At 46.6% G+C, this 18,219-nt stretch overlaps 1 protein-coding gene across 1 annotated transcript; it reads left to right on the top strand.

Annotated features, from left to right (window-relative positions):
* The first annotated feature begins 7,403 nt into the window (after positions 1-7,403).
* LOC136662122 (placenta-expressed transcript 1 protein-like) lies at positions 7,404-12,321 on the top strand. Its single transcript, XM_066639166.1, has 4 exons — positions 7,404-7,569; positions 10,793-11,000; positions 11,788-11,846; positions 12,071-12,321. Exons 1-4 carry the CDS (start codon positions 7,404-7,406, stop codon positions 12,319-12,321), a joined length of 684 nt encoding a protein of 227 aa, XP_066495263.1.
* The last annotated feature ends 5,898 nt before the right edge of the window (positions 12,322-18,219 follow it).

Here is an 18,219-nt window from a genome sequence, read left to right as displayed (position 1 = left end):
AGAACCCAGAAGAGTTTCCCAGAAGCTGGAAGAGACATCACAAGAGTACCATAGAGAAGACCACAGACATCAGTGTGCGGAGAGGAAAAAACCATTGAAAATGACTGATTTAATGACCACCTTTGGGATCTTCATCTTCACCTCATGTCAATCAGCAAAGCAATGGGGAAATATAAATCATCCTCACCATTGTTTAATTTAATCATACGTTGTTCAAGTTATCTGAGGCTGAGCTCATTCTTGGAATCCTGTTCCTTTCTCAGGACCAAGCCCTAAGCCTGGAGCACGTGAAGAAATGATAAAGAGAGAATTTGTAAGCACACGCAGAGTGCCTTCCCGTGTCCACCCCTAAGCAACGCACAACCCACCCTCACTAGGGTTGCCATATTCCAGGACCCCCAATCTGGGCGGCCTAATCTGCATATCAGGCAAACAATTTTCTGTTTATGCAAATTGAGTGGTGGATGGGGGGGGGAGCTGCATTTTCATTCCAAATTGCTCCCTCCCAATGAAGATTTGCAGAAAGGCTGTGGCCGGCGAGACTGTTGTCATGCACACACTGTTGCGTGTAACATGTATGTACGTGTTTACGAAAATGGACCTCCCCTCCCTTTTGTCGCCAAATGGCCTCTACAGCAATAATGTGTGGTTGACTCTTCAAAAGCTGAATAAAAATTAAATTAAGGAGATTGACAGTCTGAACCCATGCCTGCTACTCAGAAGTAAGTCAGCAGCCCTAACCCTAAGCACTAAGTTTTGCAGGGAGCCTCACAGTGGTGTGCAAGCAGCCTCTCCCCCCTCCCCCACTCTCGTGGCCCAGAATGGCTCTGAAGGGGAAGGAGAGGCACCACTTGCATGCTGTGGTAAGGCTCCCTGAAAAACTTAGTGCTTTACACCCCTTCTAGCTATGCCACTGGTGCTGAGGGGTGTGTCTTTCTTGAAACGTACTGCAGATTAATTGCAGAAAATATTTACATCAGTGGCAATTAGAGACATAATGATTCTCAGAAGCTTTAGCCTTGTTAGGACAACAAATCTGTGTGCCATCAGTGCATAGAAAGGCAGGCTACAGAACCTGGACGTTGGATCCTTATCTCTGACCTCCCAGAACCAGAATGTGCTGTATCAACAGAATGTACTGCCCCACAAGTACTGTACCAAGCCTGACCTAATTATATTGCATCTTTGCATTTTAGTTATAAGCTCCTTTGGAAACAATCTTGGCTGAAAAGTAGGGCATGGATATAATCCATCAATCAACTAACCATTCAAAATAACCTGTTGGACACAACAACCCTACGTAATGCAAACATGCCCTAATATTATCTATTGGTCTGTCCAGGGCTGGATTTAAGTCAGTTGGACCAATTGCTCTCAACTGGGCCCCGTGCCTAAGAGGCCCCCACACTAGGGTAATCTATTCTAGACTTGATAAATACACACAACAACACATTGCAATGGACATTTTGAACTTTTTTTCCTAAACAAAAAATAAAATTAATGTTTTTACTAAACAACTTCACAGTCACTGAAAACAATTGAAACACTGAAAGTAGCTTTGTAACTATTTTTCACAGATAATCTACGTATTGGAATGCACATGTGTGCAATTTTATATGAAAATGTGCTTAGATCCATTTGGTCCATTAACTCACATGCACTTTTTAAGTGCACATTTTGATGGCTTTCCATTCTACCTGTTGTTGGCAACCTTCAGTCTGGAAAGACTATGGTATCGCACTCTGAATGGTGGTTCTGGAACAGCGTCTATTATTATTATTATTATTATTATTATTATTATTATTATTATTATTATTAACAGTATTTATATACTGCTATTCAACTAAAAGTTCACAAAGCGGTTTACAGAGAAAAATCAAATAACTAAATGGCTCCCTGTCCCAAAAGGGCTCACAATCTAAAAAGATGCCAAGGAATACCAGCAGACAGCCACTAGAACAGACAGTGCTGGGGTGAGGTGGGCCAGTTACTCTCCCCCTGCTAAAAAAAAGAGCACCCACTTGAAAAAGTGCCTCTTACCCAATTAGCAGGGGTCTAGTGTGGCTGAAAAGGCCGATTCGGGAGTGACAATCCCTTCCACACTGGGAGCAGGTGCAGTCTGTCCCTGGTCTGTCTCCCTGGCTGTGGGCCTTCCTTCTTTGCCTCTTTGCCTCAGACTGTTGGCCAAGTGTCTCTTCAAACTGGGAAAGGCCATGCTGCACAGCCTGCCTCCAAGCGGGCCGCTCAGAGGCCAAGGTTTCCCACCTGTTGAGGTCCACTCTACCACAGACATATAAAATCCATAATTGATTTCATTTATATCTCTAAGATTTTACAGACGTTGGCTGAACCTGGTACCCTGAAAAAATGTTTCCAATTGGGTCCTGCAGCTTCTAAGGCCGGCCCTGGGTCTGTCTCTTTGTCACAAACAGTCCCCACCACTCACAATTCCGGAGACTCAAGCTGGGTCAGAATAACATAGAAAGTGCTCCGCTAAACCTCAATTAAAAATGCAGTTCAGTCACTTCTTAACAGAGCGGCAAATCAATGATAAAAGTCACAACCTTGCAGCGTCACTGCGCCCAGGCTCCAGTTAATTAAACAAATTCACACTAGCCAAGGAGAAAGACTGGGGCGGTGTTGCTGAGAAATTCACAAGATTGGTTTTTTTGGTGTGCAGATGTAGAAAAGATTTCATTTACACAGGACTCGTAGGGAAATTAGCCGCTGATCCACTGCAAGGTTTGCCAGCCCCCACAGAAATAAATGGGACCAGATATGCTGGGGAAGCCTTCCAAATTAAGTGCAAAGGATTTGGGGATAGAAGCATAGCAGACCATAATGGGGGTTCTCATTTACGCCCCCCCTCCCAGCGCAAGGGCTGTTTACCCTGCATTAACTTGTCTCAAGGTTCATTTCCAACCTCATTTATTTCTGTCATTTCCCCCATTATTATTAAATACTTGAAAGGTTCCAAATGCAGATCTTGCCCCTGGGTTTGAGACATCAAATAGCTTTTATCACAAAGGAAGGAGAAGAAAAGAAGTTTAAGCACCACTACTTCACAGTTGGGGCACAAAAGGCAACTATTGGCCATAGGTCAGCCAGGATTTAACACCCAGATCAGAGAGAGTTTTAAAATAATCTAGGACAACTGATTCTGATTCTTAAAAACATAAAGGGAGCCCTCCTGGATAAGACTGAAGACCCATCTAGTCCAGTATCCTATCTCCCACAAAGCCCTCTCTTGTGGGCTTTCTTACCTCTGGAAATTCCACAAGGCATGAAAACAAGAACCCTTCCCAGTTATGCATTCTCAGTATCTGGTACTCTGCGGTAGACTGCCATTGGAAATGGAGGTTCTATTTCTAACTAACATAGCTAATAACAACATAAGTGCCCTATTGGGATAGACCGGGGTCCATCAAGCCCAGCATCTTGCTTTCAGCAATTAAACAAATACACACTAGCCAACTAGAAAGATTGGGTGGTGCGGCCAACGAGGATGCGAAGTCAACAAGCAGGCCAGGAAGGCAATAGACCTTCCCTTCTCTTTGTTCCCCCCTGAACCAAGATTCAGAGGTATCCTGCCTCTGAACATGGAGGTACCACATAGCCTTTGTGACTAACTGTCACTGACTCACTTGTCCTCCCGAATGAATGGGGTTGATCCCTTTCTAGAGCCATCACTGACCAATGTGATATGGTCAATACTTAGTTTGGCCTTGTGCTTAGTTTGGCCTTCTGTGCATTTTGTGCTTTGTTTTTAAGTTAAACAGCAATCAGAGGCCAATCTGAATCAGCGCCACAGTGGGCAGGTATGCAGTATTCCACCCTTTCTTCATCATGCTATGCATCTGGCAAAAACCACCACCCGAGATTTGCTAGGAACTCCTGGAGAGGTGCCTCTATTGGCAGCCACATTCCAGCCAAAGCAACAGAAGGTGCTGCACATGGTTCTTTAAAGTATGGCTTTCAGAGCCTCACAGAGGACTAGAAACTGCATCAGTCTTTCAGGTGTTTCTTTGTCATGTGTGCTGCAACAGATGACCACGGCCATCCTTTTGCATGCCAGATCAAGATAACCCAATCGGAAAAGGGCTGGCAGCCATGTTTAAAGTAGGGCAATTGATGTTTTGTCTCCAGAGCTTTTTTTCCACTTGCCTGTCCAGCAGTGTCCTGGAATCCGGGGTTTTTCCCTTTGCGATTGCCCTTGGTATTCGTCCTCCTTTCCATCTCCCACCCCTTTTTCTCTGAATCATTTGCAATTAGGTAACAAGCTGGTGCATAAATCAGGGCACACTGCAGAAGGATCATTCCTGCCCGCTCCAGTATGCCCCAAGGCCTGGCAGAGATTATTCCCTGCTGCTACTTAAGTTGGAATGAAGATTGCAGAGCTGCAGCGAGTGGGCGAAATGCCTGCCTCTGTTCTCTGCCCTTGCCTCACCTGAGTTTCTGCACAGACCTTTTTGCCTATGGTTGCCATGGCAAAGAACAAGGACTCATCCATATGTCATGAACTGGCCCTGGGCAGGAAAAAAAAAAAAAGCATCAGGTGAATAAACTGGATGGAAAGTCACTCGCTATGTAAATGAACCCAAAGGAAAAGTTAATGATCCATCTCAAAGAATGGAAGGACCAGGGGTATTATTAAGCCTGTGATGAAGTCATGGAAAATTGCTGCTAATTTGGGATGGATTGTCTCTAATCTGTCCTTCGGAGACTGGGTGGATATCCGGTGAAACTATGGCTTCAATCCTCAATGTGCTAATGGTTCTGAGAAAAGCCTGATCCTCCACATGGGTGCATGTTTTGCATAAGACAGGCTAAACTGCCTATACCTTACTGGAAAACCCACAGCCCTGCCTTTGACAGAGCTGCTGTGACGTCACAGAATCTTTATGAACATTCCAGCTGCTCAGCAGGAAGATGTCAGCATCAGAATGTTGACAAGCTGTGCAGCTTTGTTTAGGAAGTGAAGTGAGGGTATCAGAACCTCACAAAGGGCTCAATGACAGGAGGAGCCAATTTTGGGGGAGGGCTGAAAGTTTTGGGGGAGAAAGTAGATATTAGGAGTAGTGCTTTTTCAGAGTTTGGTATTGAGTCTGTTAAAGAGCGGTAGTGCGGGAGGGTTCCCAAGGCAGATGCAGCTGAAGGACTTGTCTCAATGGACTTAAGTCTTGCAATCCACCATTAAGTAGTTTAGAGCCAGCACATCTCACAGACAGCTGAGAACCCAATAAAAAGGTGGACTGACTAGTAAGAAAGCTGAATGCTTTTGCCCTTGGAAATATCAAGTGGGGACAACATAGGTGGAACATGGAACAGAAGGCGTGTCATTCCAACACACATGTACACATGTGTGCTGTGACACCAATAGTACATTTGTTCCAGCAGGCTTCTGACCTGTCATGCATTTTTCTTCCCCTGGAACCCTGGCTTTTCTTTTTCAGCTTAGTTATTCAGTTATATTTTTCCATTGGGACAATTTTGCTTCCTATGAGCCAGCTTGGGTGACTCATGTCAGACCAAAAGGCAGGGTAAAAAAAATTTGAGTGAGTGAGTGAGTGAGTGAGTGAGTGAGTGAGTGAGTGAGTGAGTGAGTGAGTGAGTGAGTGAGTGAGCAAACGAATGAATGAATAATGGGAATATCCACTTTCGTTCTGAAATATGTCCATCAAAGCTCTTACACTCGCGTGCAAACCTTCATTTCCTCTGACAATTATTGCTCATATTTGCAAGGTTGGAGTTGAATTTCCTGTTGACATTTTGCAACCAGCAAGGACAGGATCAGAGGCAACTCCACAGTGCCATGAAAACTCTGACTGGGTTTTTGCAACTGCAAAGGTTAAATGGGACATAATGTCCCCAAAACAAGAATCCCCCACTGGGACTCTTAATACTGCTGATGAACCACCTTGGAATACTGGTGAAAAGGTTCCCACCACAAAGCTGGACTTACTATCAAAACCCTAATCATAAAGCAGTTACTGATGACAACGTATCGCTGCTCCTCAATGGGTGTTACGGGTCTGTAAGAGAAGAACCCCAGTAGATGAAATCAAGGGTCCCTGCAGCTCACTCTCTTATTTGCAGAAGCCACCAGAAAGCCCACAAGCAGGACATTAATGTAACAGCTCTCTCCTGTTGTGTGTCCCTGGCATGTGGTATGCAGAGGTACACTGCGCCTGAAACTGAAGGTTCCATTTAGAAACCATGGCTAACAGCCAAAGACAGGCCTCTTTCATGGATTTGTTTAGTCCTCATTGGAGGCCAATAAATAGCAGTGGCCATCACCACATCCTGTGGCAGCAAATTCCATAAATGGTGTGAAGTCCTTGCTCTCAAGGGGTCCTGAATCTCTTGTTCATCATTTTATTGGACATCCCCTAGTTCTGGTCTGATAAGAGAGGGAGAAGTTCTCTCTGCTGGCATCACTTCAGTGACTAATAGCCATGAATGAACCGGTCCTCCATGAATTCAGCCAATCCCCTTTTAAAACTATTCAAGTTAGTGACCGTCACCCACATAATCAGTTCCACAAATGCCCTCCATTTGTCTGTCCTAAATCTCCCACTAATCAGTTTTGCTGGACAACTCCATTATTGCAAAAGAGGGAGTGGGAGCTTCTCTCTCTCTCTCTCTCCCCACCACGCACAATTTTATAAGTCTCAAAACATGCCTTTTCTTAACCCTCTATCATAACCCCCCCCCCATCTTTGTTCTATATACTAAAAATGGGAATAACAAAATAACCTCCCTTACAGGGCTGTTGTAAATATGGTAACAAAACAAGGAATGTGAAGAAGGGAGAGGATTGCTGCTCAGCAGAAGAGCTCCTGTGCCTTTGTGTGCAGAAGTCAGTCCCCCAAGGTAGGACAGAGACAAATTCCTGCCTGCAACCCTGGAGAGTAACTGCCAGTTTTTGTTGACAAAACTGACCTCTGATGAGCCAGGGGTCTGACTTGGGAAAAGGGAGCTTCAAACAGCCTGAATGGGACGCATATATCAGAAATGCTTGAGAGGTGAATGATTGAGTCTTGACATGTAGCACCTTAAAAGCAAGACTTGGACTGAAAACCCTCTTGGGGGGGGGGGGAGGCTGCTTCCTTGGTGCCCTTTCTATTAAACACTTTTTGTGATCAATTGCCTCCTTGGCAGACTGTGTCTTTCCCCCATAGCCCAGATAGGTCATCAGGTGAGCAATAGACAGGAAGAAGTCCATACATGCCACGTTTCTGAAACATCCCACTGCTGAGGGTGTGAGAGGAGGGGAATTTGCATCTTCTTGAGAGTATAAATAGGCTGGCTGGCTGCAGGGCTCCCCAGATCTCAGGTACAGGACAGGTGTGTCTTGAAGAGCCGCAGCCAGTAAGAGAAGGAGGGAAAAGGCACATTTGATCATGGCCAGCCTCAAGTGTACGTTGCAACTCCTCTTCCTTGGGGCATTGCTTGCTCCAGCCTATCTCCAGCAGGAAACTTGCTTGGTCGTCAAGAACACACTTAAACTTGGTTCATACGCCTTGGACGTGTACCCTGAATTTTACAAACCAGATGCCATCTACACCGGTAAGTAGGAGCACCCATCTAAAGGGAATCTTTTCCACTTTTCAGCCCAGGTTTCTGTTAAGGTTTTTAAGTAGTTTTGGTTTGGTTTCTCGGCATGTGCCTTTGAGCATTCAGCGTTAAGATCTCTGCAGCCTGGCCATACTTCAGAGCCAAAATTAGCAAAAGCTAGACCACAACTGCCTCGGGGATTCAAGCACACACCACCCAGGGAACACACGGTTTGCAAAGATGTTCAGCTACCCTTGCTGAAGTGCGGCAGAGAAGCACAGAAATTGGATGAAAGCTGGGAGGCAGATTTTTTCTGCATGTCCTTACAGGGTGGCACATCCCAGAAGATAATGCATCAGGGAAGCTTATTTTTCCCAGGGGCATTTTAACTGGCACTGGAAATATTGTAGGAAAACCCAGTCTGAAGCAGCAATCATGACGCGATGCAGTGCAATGGATTAGTAAACCAAAGTCCTGCATTGGCCATGGACTCTGGATGCCTTGGAGTTTGTGTCACTCTCTTTTGACATCAGTTTAGCATCTGTAAAATGGGGGAAATTATCATCACTGGTTGTTGTGAGGATGGATGATAAAGGACTTTGCATAACGGACCATACGTTGTAAGGCTGCGGTCAGTCAGCAATGTTTCAAGAGTTCGATCCTCAGTCTCCCCAGCAAAAGTCCTAAAAATTTCAGGGAAAGCAGGCCAAATTGGTGTAAACTAGGCAGATCATATTGGAAAGCAACAAAACTTCTGTTGACACCACTGTCTGGAAATCAAAGTCTACTGTGTCACCTTTTGTGCTTTTCTGTGCTCAGAGAATTTTGTAACTCTGCTCTTGCAACAGTCTTTGGAAAGCCATTCATTTTCCTAAGTGGCCCAGAAAGCTGAACTAACCTAGTAGGGTTTGATCTAGACCCACCACCAAACAATTGCACCATACAACTATTTCCATACATAGACTTGCCTGACCACAAGTATTTATTAGGTATCTGTTTGAAGCGTTTATTTAAGACACTAGCCCACAAAACTCCTAGAGTGGCTTAGGCAGAATCAAACAGAAAATCATTACAACTGAAAAGTATTGATGGGACAAGGGAGAAGGGAGATGCCTTGCTTGCTTCTTTCTTCCTCCTCCTCCTCTTCCTCCCAGGGCATTTCATGATTCTGTGACCACTATGAGCAGGGAGGGGCACCGATCCAGATTTAAGAGGCACCAGCAAGCAGAGGTGGCAATTGGGGTTCTTTGCCTTGCTGTCATTTCTTCTCACAATTAGGGGTAATTCTTTAGTTTGTGATTCTTCAGGGGTGATGCTTCATTCAGTGTCATTGAATGAAAACTCAGTTGAACTAACAGCCCCATCCTATCCACACTTTCCTGGGAGTAAGCCCCTTTGACTCGAATGGGACTTCCTTCTGAGTAGACATGCATAGGATTGGGCTGTAAGTCATGAGACCTGCATTAACTCTTGCATTGCAAGCTGGCAGCTCCTCTCCAGGCAACATCAGGAGCTGCCCTGACCAGGGAAGGCAAGAGTTTCACAACAGAGACTGCTAGAGCCATTTCCCGTGGTAGACACCAGGAAATTCAGGCTTGTACTCACCATTCTGGTTTTTTGACAGGTGCACCCATCTCCTCTTATTCGATAGTTGCCTCCACTTTTCTGCTCACACAGCACGCCGTGTAGCAGACAGCAATAAAAACACAACATAATAATTAGTAACAAATTTTAAAAAGCCAAACAGATGAAAGCCCATATAATCTAAGAGAGCAATCGATGTAAAATCCATTTGAAAATGGCAACAGATTTGCATGTTGAAAGCTGGTTGAAATGGGAACTTTTTCATGTTACCTAAATGCCAGGAATGTGCTGGCTCCCTACTGGGAGAGAGCATCTGAGCAGGGAAGGAGCCTCGAGGGGCATCTCTATCCATGGGGGATGTCTTTGGTCCCTATGCAGAGAGCTGCCGCCTTTCTGCTAGGCGACACCCTTGGGATGTGGGACTGGGGGAAATAAACAAATTATTCTACTTGTAGTGTCTGTGTACCTGGTTCCAACACAAGGCAAAGCCTTGGGGCTCTCTGCCCCAAGGAGCCTGCTACCTACATTTGGAGTATGATGGGGGAGGCAAAGGTGGGAGGGGCAGCAGTAACAACAGGTGCAATTGGAGGTCCTTGGGGTTTTGTTTGGGTAGGGATGAAGACAGCCAAAAAGGCATCACACCTCTGAGGAGGAGGCTTTACTGGAGCTGGGGTGTGTCCGTCCCAGCTCCAGAACTGGCAAGAGCAGAGCTGACCTTGCATTCAGGCTCAACCCTGAAACCTCTTTCATTCGATGAGATAGTTATATAATCACTGGGGCCTGTGGTGCAAAGGAAGAGCCATACATCCACCTGCGCAGGGCCTACCCAAGACCTCCTAGTGACTGAGGTGACATGCCAAATGCTGCCCTCCCATTCAGGGGTGCACCAGCCTCTACTCCCCCCAGTCTCCAGTGCTTAAGTTCAGCACTGTCCTTTTCCAATCCAGGGAGAAGGAGGCAGCAAAGGAGCAGTGGAGGAACATGTATGTGGACAGAGATGGGCTCCCCCCCCCCACCAGTCTGCCACCTGAGTCAACCGCTTCAGTTGGCTTCCTGGCTGGAGTGCAGTCCCATGCCTGCACTCAGTCTGAACACAGCTGAACTGAATCTCTTCTGCCTATGGGAGCTTATGCTGAGGTCCATTTTTATTCCCAGATGGGCTCCAAGACTGCTTCTTGCTCCCAAACCTCACTGTTCCCCTTCTGTTTTGTGCTGCCTGCAGAAATCCCATAATGCTGCAGAGATGTTCTTTGATGGGGCTGCATTTGCAAGCCACCAGTTTTGCTTTCCGCCCCCGCTATGCAGTATCTGCTTCTTCAAACTGACATCCTTGTGGTTTTTGGGTCACCTGTACATCTGTTGGCCATGGGCTTAAACACACTATGGCCACAAGCCACATCTGTGGGTCACTGATACTTGTCAGTTGAATTCAGTGCAGTGGTGTGGAGACTGGCCACCGCCTGGGAGCCAAAGAAGTGGGGATCCTCCAAGACCCCCTGCCCCCAGGTAAAAGTGTGAGCAAATCAGGACACACCCGTGTTTTGGACTGTGAGGAATTTTCCTTTGGCTCCCTGGAATGACATGGCCTCCCTTCCTTGCATGGGATGCCTTAACTATCTTTAGTAAAATACCTTTCTCTCCCTCTCCACAGTCTCTGTTACCGGGGTCAAAAACGGCACTGCCATCCTCCTGCAAGCTCTGCCTTCCGAAAGCAATTCCACTGGTCTGTGGGAAGGCAAAAACGAGAGGATAATTTGCAGCCTCAGTGAGGACGTGGTGCAGAAAAACCTCTCTGGCAACGACTTCCAGATCCGCTGGACAGCCCCAAGCGACCCCCATGTGCAATCTGCAGAAATCAGGTGAGAGCCTCAGCCCTTGGGAAAAGCAGTCACCGGATGTCCAGAACTTTGTAACACAAAGAAAGGAAGTTCTCTGCCCCAAGAAGCTTACAGTGCAAATATATTTATTTACTACATTAGCAGCCTACAGTGCAGTTGTATTCATGGGATTTTCTCCCCATTTTATCCTCCCAGCCCCAGGAAGTAAAGTAGGCTCAGCAACAGTGATGTGTACTTGGGTTTATCAATAAGTTCAGATAAATCCATAGACTATTAATGGCTTTTAGCCTAGATAACAAATCACAGTTTCCATATAAAGAAGCATCTTGACTCTAAATACAGAGGATTATGGTCATCACCTTTCTGCCCTTCTGGTGCTTTCCAGGTATCTGAATGTGTTACCTCCTTGCTGACCGGGGCGGGTGTGTGTGTGTGTGTGTAAAATACATGGTGCTCTGCAGGGCACAAGGTTAGAGACAGACAGAACCAAAAAAGGAGGTCAGATGTCCGGGCACCTTCACCTCCTGTAAAAGACAGGCTGGCCAGCAGACCAATTGATGGTTTTATGATTCATTTCTTTGTTTCTCCATTTTGCAATGACCAGCAGTCACAAGCAAAGAGGGACTATCAGGGATGACCAGAATCTTCCTGGAAGTTCTTACAAAACTGTCATTTGGCAGATGAAAAGAAGGGGTTTTTGTCTCCCTGATGGCCCAGTGAAAGAGTTTGACATTTCAGTATCTGTTCCAGGATCATTGGGCTGCCTTGTCACCATTGTTCATGCTTGTTCCTCTTCATTTCTCAACAGGGCCTTTGTCACCTTCACCAATGGCACAACCCTTCGCCAGACGCAGACCCTCTCAAGAGGTAATTTTGTAGGGGAGAACGACAGTTCAAAATCTTCTCTCTCCAAATGGTGTTACCTTTATTGCATCCCACACAACCTCCTCTCTAGGAGAAAGATGCTGGTTGTTTCAAGTGTGCTTGTCTGATACAGCCCACTTTAAATCTCCTTCCCAATCAATCACTCACCCTGTGAACATCCCTGCGAAGTAGGCCAATGTCATTCCATTTCCATTTTCTTTTTGCAGAATTGCTAATAGCTGTTGTGACCCCGGCACCCACCCACAGTGAGAAGCCTCACAGACCAACCCCTCATGATGACCACGCCAACGAGGCCCACGTCCTCCACAACGCGACTGTCATCCACCACAGTTTTGCTTCCCATCAGTCTCCCTATCAGTCGCCAAAAGGTTCCGCATGGACGTCCCAGGCCAGCAGTTTCATCCTGGCGGCCACACAGTTCCTGTCCATCTTTCTGGGCTTCAAACTCCTTGCCTAAGCTGGACCCCCCCCCCCCCAAAAAAAAGGTCTCCACCTTCTCTTCCATCTTCCAGCCTGAGGTGGAAGGCTGGATGGCTGCTCAGAAAGGAAGTCCCATTTTCTCTCTTGCCTTCCCCCCACCCCTCAGTATGCATATTTAATAGCACATTTTCTTTAATAGCAGTGACATAAGTTGCAAGAGTAAAGCTAATAAAGCTTTATTAAAGCTAAAGAATAAAGCTGACGCCCTAAAATCTGCTGCCTCCGTAAGGCTACTTGACAATAGGGCTGCTTCTGGATCCAAAGAACGGGACCAGATTCCTTCTTTCTTTTTTTATTTCTAACAAGTCCTTCCCCAAAGGTCCTTCCCCAAAAGATACGGATGTCTCCAAAATCCCTGGAGCAGATGTACAAAACCGATTTGAGTTTTTAGGGCTGAATGCACGGGTGGGGGACATGACTTCTCTGCCCTACTTCAAATCCACAGCCTGCCTCTCTGAGAGACTGGGCAGGAAGCTGAGCAGTTTTTGAAAAATTAAACCAAACAAGGATTGTTTGCAAAAAGGACTGTCCCCAAATTCTCATTTTGTCATTCCTGTTATTCTGTGTCCAAACAAGAAAGCCCTTCTGCTCCTTCTTACCCAACCATCTGGAGATGCTCAGATGTTCAGGAGAACCCCATTATTCATTGTTAACTTTTATTAACCCCTGCTGGCAGGGCATCCTTCTCTCCTTGACTGTAAAATATACTCTTGGCATGCCCAGAGAACTCTTGCACTCCCTGGAAAGTTCCTCCCACCTCTGTTGTTTCCCAAGATTCTTCCACTTAATGTGTGAGATTTGGTGATGGGGAGGGGAGGAGCTGAGATGAAGGAGAGTTTTGGTTCCCAGTAGCTGAGTCTTCTGTAGATTTGGGACTTCTGAAAGGGCTGGGTTTCTTGCGAATGGCTTTTTGTACAGACTGATGTGTTTATTTGGGAAAATTTATTTCGGAAATCTGTTCCTATGGAGAGATTTTGGTCTCAATAAAATAAAAATATTCCTGATGTCTCCTACCACTGGACTCTGTGTGTGTGCGCATTTTGAGAACTGACTAACCAAGAAAGTTGTCAGAAAAAGATGAAAGAGCCTGTGAGGTTGGTTTCAGCATTTCAAGGTCACAGAGGTAAAGGACAGGAAAGAGCAATTCTCCCTTTTAATTATGCCTCTATTAGAAGTCAACAGTCATGACTTTGAATGGGATTTGTTTTCTGCCCTTAAGGCTTCTGCTTGTTCTCTTGCAAACTCCCTTCCAAAGCCAGTTTCAGCCAGAAATCAGATCCTGCTCCCCTCCCTTTATGCTGATATGGCTGAATTTATTTACCTGTAGGAAAGCCAGCTCCATTTTAATGACTAGACTGTTGCAAATCACCTGGGATAATAAACAAAATTAACAGTCACCCTTGTTTAGTTGAGCAACCCACTGAAGATCTCAGGCACTCCTTAAAAACACCCAAAGAGCCCTGCTGGATTCAGCCAAAGGGAGCCAGTTCAGCATCCTGTTTTTCACAGTGGCCCATCAGCTTCCTCTTGGAAGCCTCTGGGCAGAGATAAGGGCAAACCCCTTCCCATCCTTGCTCCCCTGGAACTAGTATTCCGATGCAGTAGACTGCTCCTGAACCTGGAGGTTCTATACAGCTTTTGTGACTAATGGTCACAGCTAGACCTATTCTACATGAATTGGTGAATTTCCCTTTTCAAGTTCCTTCCATAAAATATCCTAAGACTTCTAGGGACCATCTCACCAGGCCATCTCACTCATCCACCTTTTATTCCCCTTACCTTTCAACCTGATAAGGGCTTCTGGACAACTCAGAAACAACTTTAAGATCATATGTCTTTGTGGGTGGTCCTAAAAAAGGTACTTTATTTTTTTTTATAATGGACTAACATGGCTGCTTACACATTTTATGGACTTCAGTAAAACAGTGTCACTTTTCAAAAACTTCCTTGGATGAAATCAAGCAAGAAGAAAACTTTAGTGGCTTAGAATGTGCTGCTTCATCAGGGACAGAGTTTCATTTGTGATCCAGGCTTGTTTTCAGCAGCAGTCATGGAATACGTGGAAAGGAAATGTATAAAAGTAGCTCTGAGCATAGGCAGAGTTCTTTGCCCTCACCACTGAGTAACCACTGCTATTCCTACAAGCTCAGGAGGAATCCCATCTGGTTTCCAAAAGTCATTATAGATTACTGGATGCAATGCAAAGCTAATTTAACTAGCTCTTTTGAAAAGTGGCAAGCACTTAGCCTGGCTGATCCTTCAAATCATCTCTTTTTTTGTCTCCAGCTCCCATGCTTTATTTGGGGGGAGGAATTAGTCCTACTTGGCTCTAATTTGTCACTCATCAAGGATCAGCTTCTCTAACAAAGTGGTGAAAAAATAGGGATGAAGATTTAAATGTGTGCTCTCTCTCTCTCATCTCAGTTTTAAATGTTTTGGTTTTTTTTCCTCTTGGGCAACCAGACTCTGCTGTTTGTAATTTTACTAGGTAAATAAACACACAGAATTTGAGCAGGCAAATTCTTTGACATCCAACTAAGTTTGTGCCACGACATATGGCAAAAAAATGTTCAGCACAAATGCAGGCCACAGTTTGATCAGCTGCTGTGCACCAATGCAGTGCTTTAGGTTGAGGACTCTGCACTTGAGTCCTGAAACTCACAAGGCCTGATTCACCATGCAGTCCTTAGACGAAAGCAACATGCAGTGCCCAGCAAGCCGCACCCACCTCCAGTTTGTCTGGTCTTTGGTTTGGGTTTAAGCTGAATCGGTAGTTTTTGGCTAAGGACAACCAGACAGAAGGAGGCTACTAGGGGGAAGCCTCACTCCAAGTATAATGGAGACCCCCCCCCCCAAATTCCTTGGGCACCCCTTAAAAACTGGACATAGTGAAGGTTGGTAGTTCAGGAAGGTGGGGCCAGAAGCCCCTGCAGCAAACCATGATGCATGCCCTGGGCATAATCGTGACCAGAGCATGCTCTCCGACTGCTTTCCTATCAGGAAGCAGGCAAAATCACCTGCCCAGCTGCTGAGCACCAAGCGCACTTCTCGTTGGGAAGCAGCTGGAGATAATGTCATGACACTGCATGGGATCATGATGTCAGGTGTTGCCCTGGGCACCAGAAACCCTGGGGACACTACTTGGTGGGGCATCCAATTCATAAGAACATAAGAGCCCTGCTGGATCAGGCCCAGGACACCTCTAGTCCAGCTTCCTGTATCTCACAGCGGCCCACCAAATGCCCCAGGGAGCTCACCACACAACAAGAGACCTGCAAGGCTTCCTGGGAATTGTAGTTTAAGAACATAAGAACAGCCCCACTGGACCAGGCCATAGGCCCATCTAGTCCAGCTTCCTGTATCTCACAGCGGCCCACCAAATGCCCCAGGAGCACACCAGATAACAAGAGAACTGCAAGGCTTCATGGGAATTGTAGTTTAAGAACATAAGAACAGCCCCACTGGATCAGGCCATAGGCCCATCTAGTCCAGCTTCCTGTATCTCACAGTGGCCCACCAAATGCCCCAGGGAGCACACCAAATAACAAGAGACCTGCAAGGCTTCCTGGGAATTGTAGTTAAGAACATAAGAAGAGCCCCGCTGGATCAGGCCATGGGCCCATCTAGTCCAGCTTCCTGTATCTCACAGCGGCCCACCAAATGCCCCAGGGAGCACACCAGACAACAAGAGATGTGCAAGGCATCCTGGGAATTGTAGTTTAAGAACATAAGAACAGCCCCACTGGATCAGGCCATAGGCCCATCTAGTCCAGCTTCCTGTATCTCACAGCGGCCCACCAAATGCCCCAGGGAGCACACCAGATAACAAGAGACCTGCATCCTGGTGCCCTCCCTTGCATCTGGCATTCTGACATAGCCCATTTCTAAAATCAGGAGGTTGCACATGCACATCATGGCTTATAACCCGCAATGGATTTTTCCTCCACAAACTTGTCCAATCCCCTTGTCGCCACTCCCTTGCATCTGGCACTCTGAGGTAGCCTACTTCTAAAACCAGGAGGTTGCACAAACCCATCATTGCTTGTAACCTGTGATGATGGACTTCTCTTCCAGAAATCTGTCCAATTCCCTTTTATAGGCATCCAGGCCAGACGCCATCACCACACCCTGTGGCAAGGAATTCCACAGACTAATTACATGCTGGGTAAAGAAATTTTTTTCTTTTCTTCTCAAGCAAACTGAGAAATGGGCTATGTCAGAATGCCAGATGCAAGGGAGGGCACCAGTTTGCAGGTCTCTTGTTATCTGGTGTGCTCCCTGGGGCATTTGGTGGGCCGCTGTGAGATCCAGGAAGCTGGACTAGATGGGCCTATGGCCTGCTCCAGTGGGGCTGTTCTTATGTTATTATGTTCTTATGAGACCAAGCAGGTGAAAATAGTAACAATAAAAAGAGCGTCTCTTATTAAAAGGATGAAGAACATGAAAACAAACAGGATCTGGTAAAGGGACCAAAATAAGGCACTTGAAGAATCATGGAAAAACAATGGTGGGAGGAGCAAAGGATACAGGAAGGTTCAGAGGGAAATGGAACATGCAAGGAACCTCCAGCACAGCTAACTGGGTTATTGCCTTCCCCAGGATTGCTACATCGTTCCAGAATCCTGACCCTGACACCCTCACCCAGTCAGGCAGAGGGAGATTCCATCATTGGATCCAGTACACTGGATGAGAGACCAGGTCAGGCCCGCACGGGTGTCTGTGTTTGACCTCACTTTTTACCACCTCTGGGTGTCCACCAGGTTTTTACCTGCTGAATGAGTCACTGGGAGTCACCTCAGCCCCTTGAATTCCCTGCTCTGGGGTGTTGGGTGAGCGTCACAGTCCAACATGCTGTCTCAGAGTCACATTCTTGGTCTGCCTGTCAGTTGGGGGGAAATAAGTAGGGCGCAAGAACAGGGCAAACACAATCACGTGGAGTTGCCAACTCAGCTTGAAGCTCTTCCTGGAGACCTTTTCCCCAACCTAATGTAATGTTGGGAATTCCTGAAGGCCCTGTTGAACTGGCTGTCTGGAGGCACCTTGAGCTGGATGCAGATTCCAGGCCCATCTGGGAGGGGGGCCTCCCTGTGAGGACTGCACCCCAATGACTCAGCGCTCTCTTCAGCACCCTGAGACATTGCAGGAGAAGCAGAGGTGGCTGGGAGGGCCAAGGGGGTGATGAAATAGACAATAACACCCCCACTCAGCAGTTAGTCACCTGTTGAGTCCCACTGAAAGCAAGGAGGCAGGCAGTAGCCCAGGGCCAGCCCAAGATGACATAACCTGACAGCCCCACATCCAGGTGCAAATTCAGCAGGGTGGGGAGACAAGGAGGGGCAGCACACCACACCATCCTCCCAGCTGCTTCAGAAAGCACTGCATCTTGAAGGGATTCAGTCATGAATCAATGGATAAATGGGCCACCTGGTGCTCCAGTGTCCCAGGAGGAGTCAGTGCTCAATGCAGCTGGGCAAGTAAACAAGAGGCAGGTGATGATGCAAGGATGGGCGGATGGATGGGGCAGGCTGCCTTATCTGATGTTCCCATCAGGTTTCTTCATGTTGCTCCAGAGGCAGGCAGCTGCTGTGGACAAACCTGTAGCTGAGCTGCTAAACCGACCTCCTCCCTTACCTGTCTACATCAAGAACAATTTATTTATTTTTTGCATTTCTATACTGCCCTTTGTCCAAGGAGCTAAGGGTAGTAAACATGACTTTGGCCTCACAACAACCTGTGAGGTAGGCGAGGCTGAGAGTGACTGGCCCAAAGCAGGAAGCTTTGTGGCTGAGCTGGGACTTGAACCCGGATCTCCCAGGTTCACAGTCTTCCAATCCACTGGAAGCACCGGAACTTCTGATTCCAGGCCAGCGAAGGC

This window comes from Tiliqua scincoides, chromosome 11 (assembly GCF_035046505.1).
Source record: "Tiliqua scincoides isolate rTilSci1 chromosome 11, rTilSci1.hap2, whole genome shotgun sequence".
NCBI lineage: Eukaryota > Metazoa > Chordata > Lepidosauria > Squamata > Scincidae > Tiliqua > Tiliqua scincoides.
This window is presented reverse-complemented; position numbering and strand designations above follow the sequence as displayed.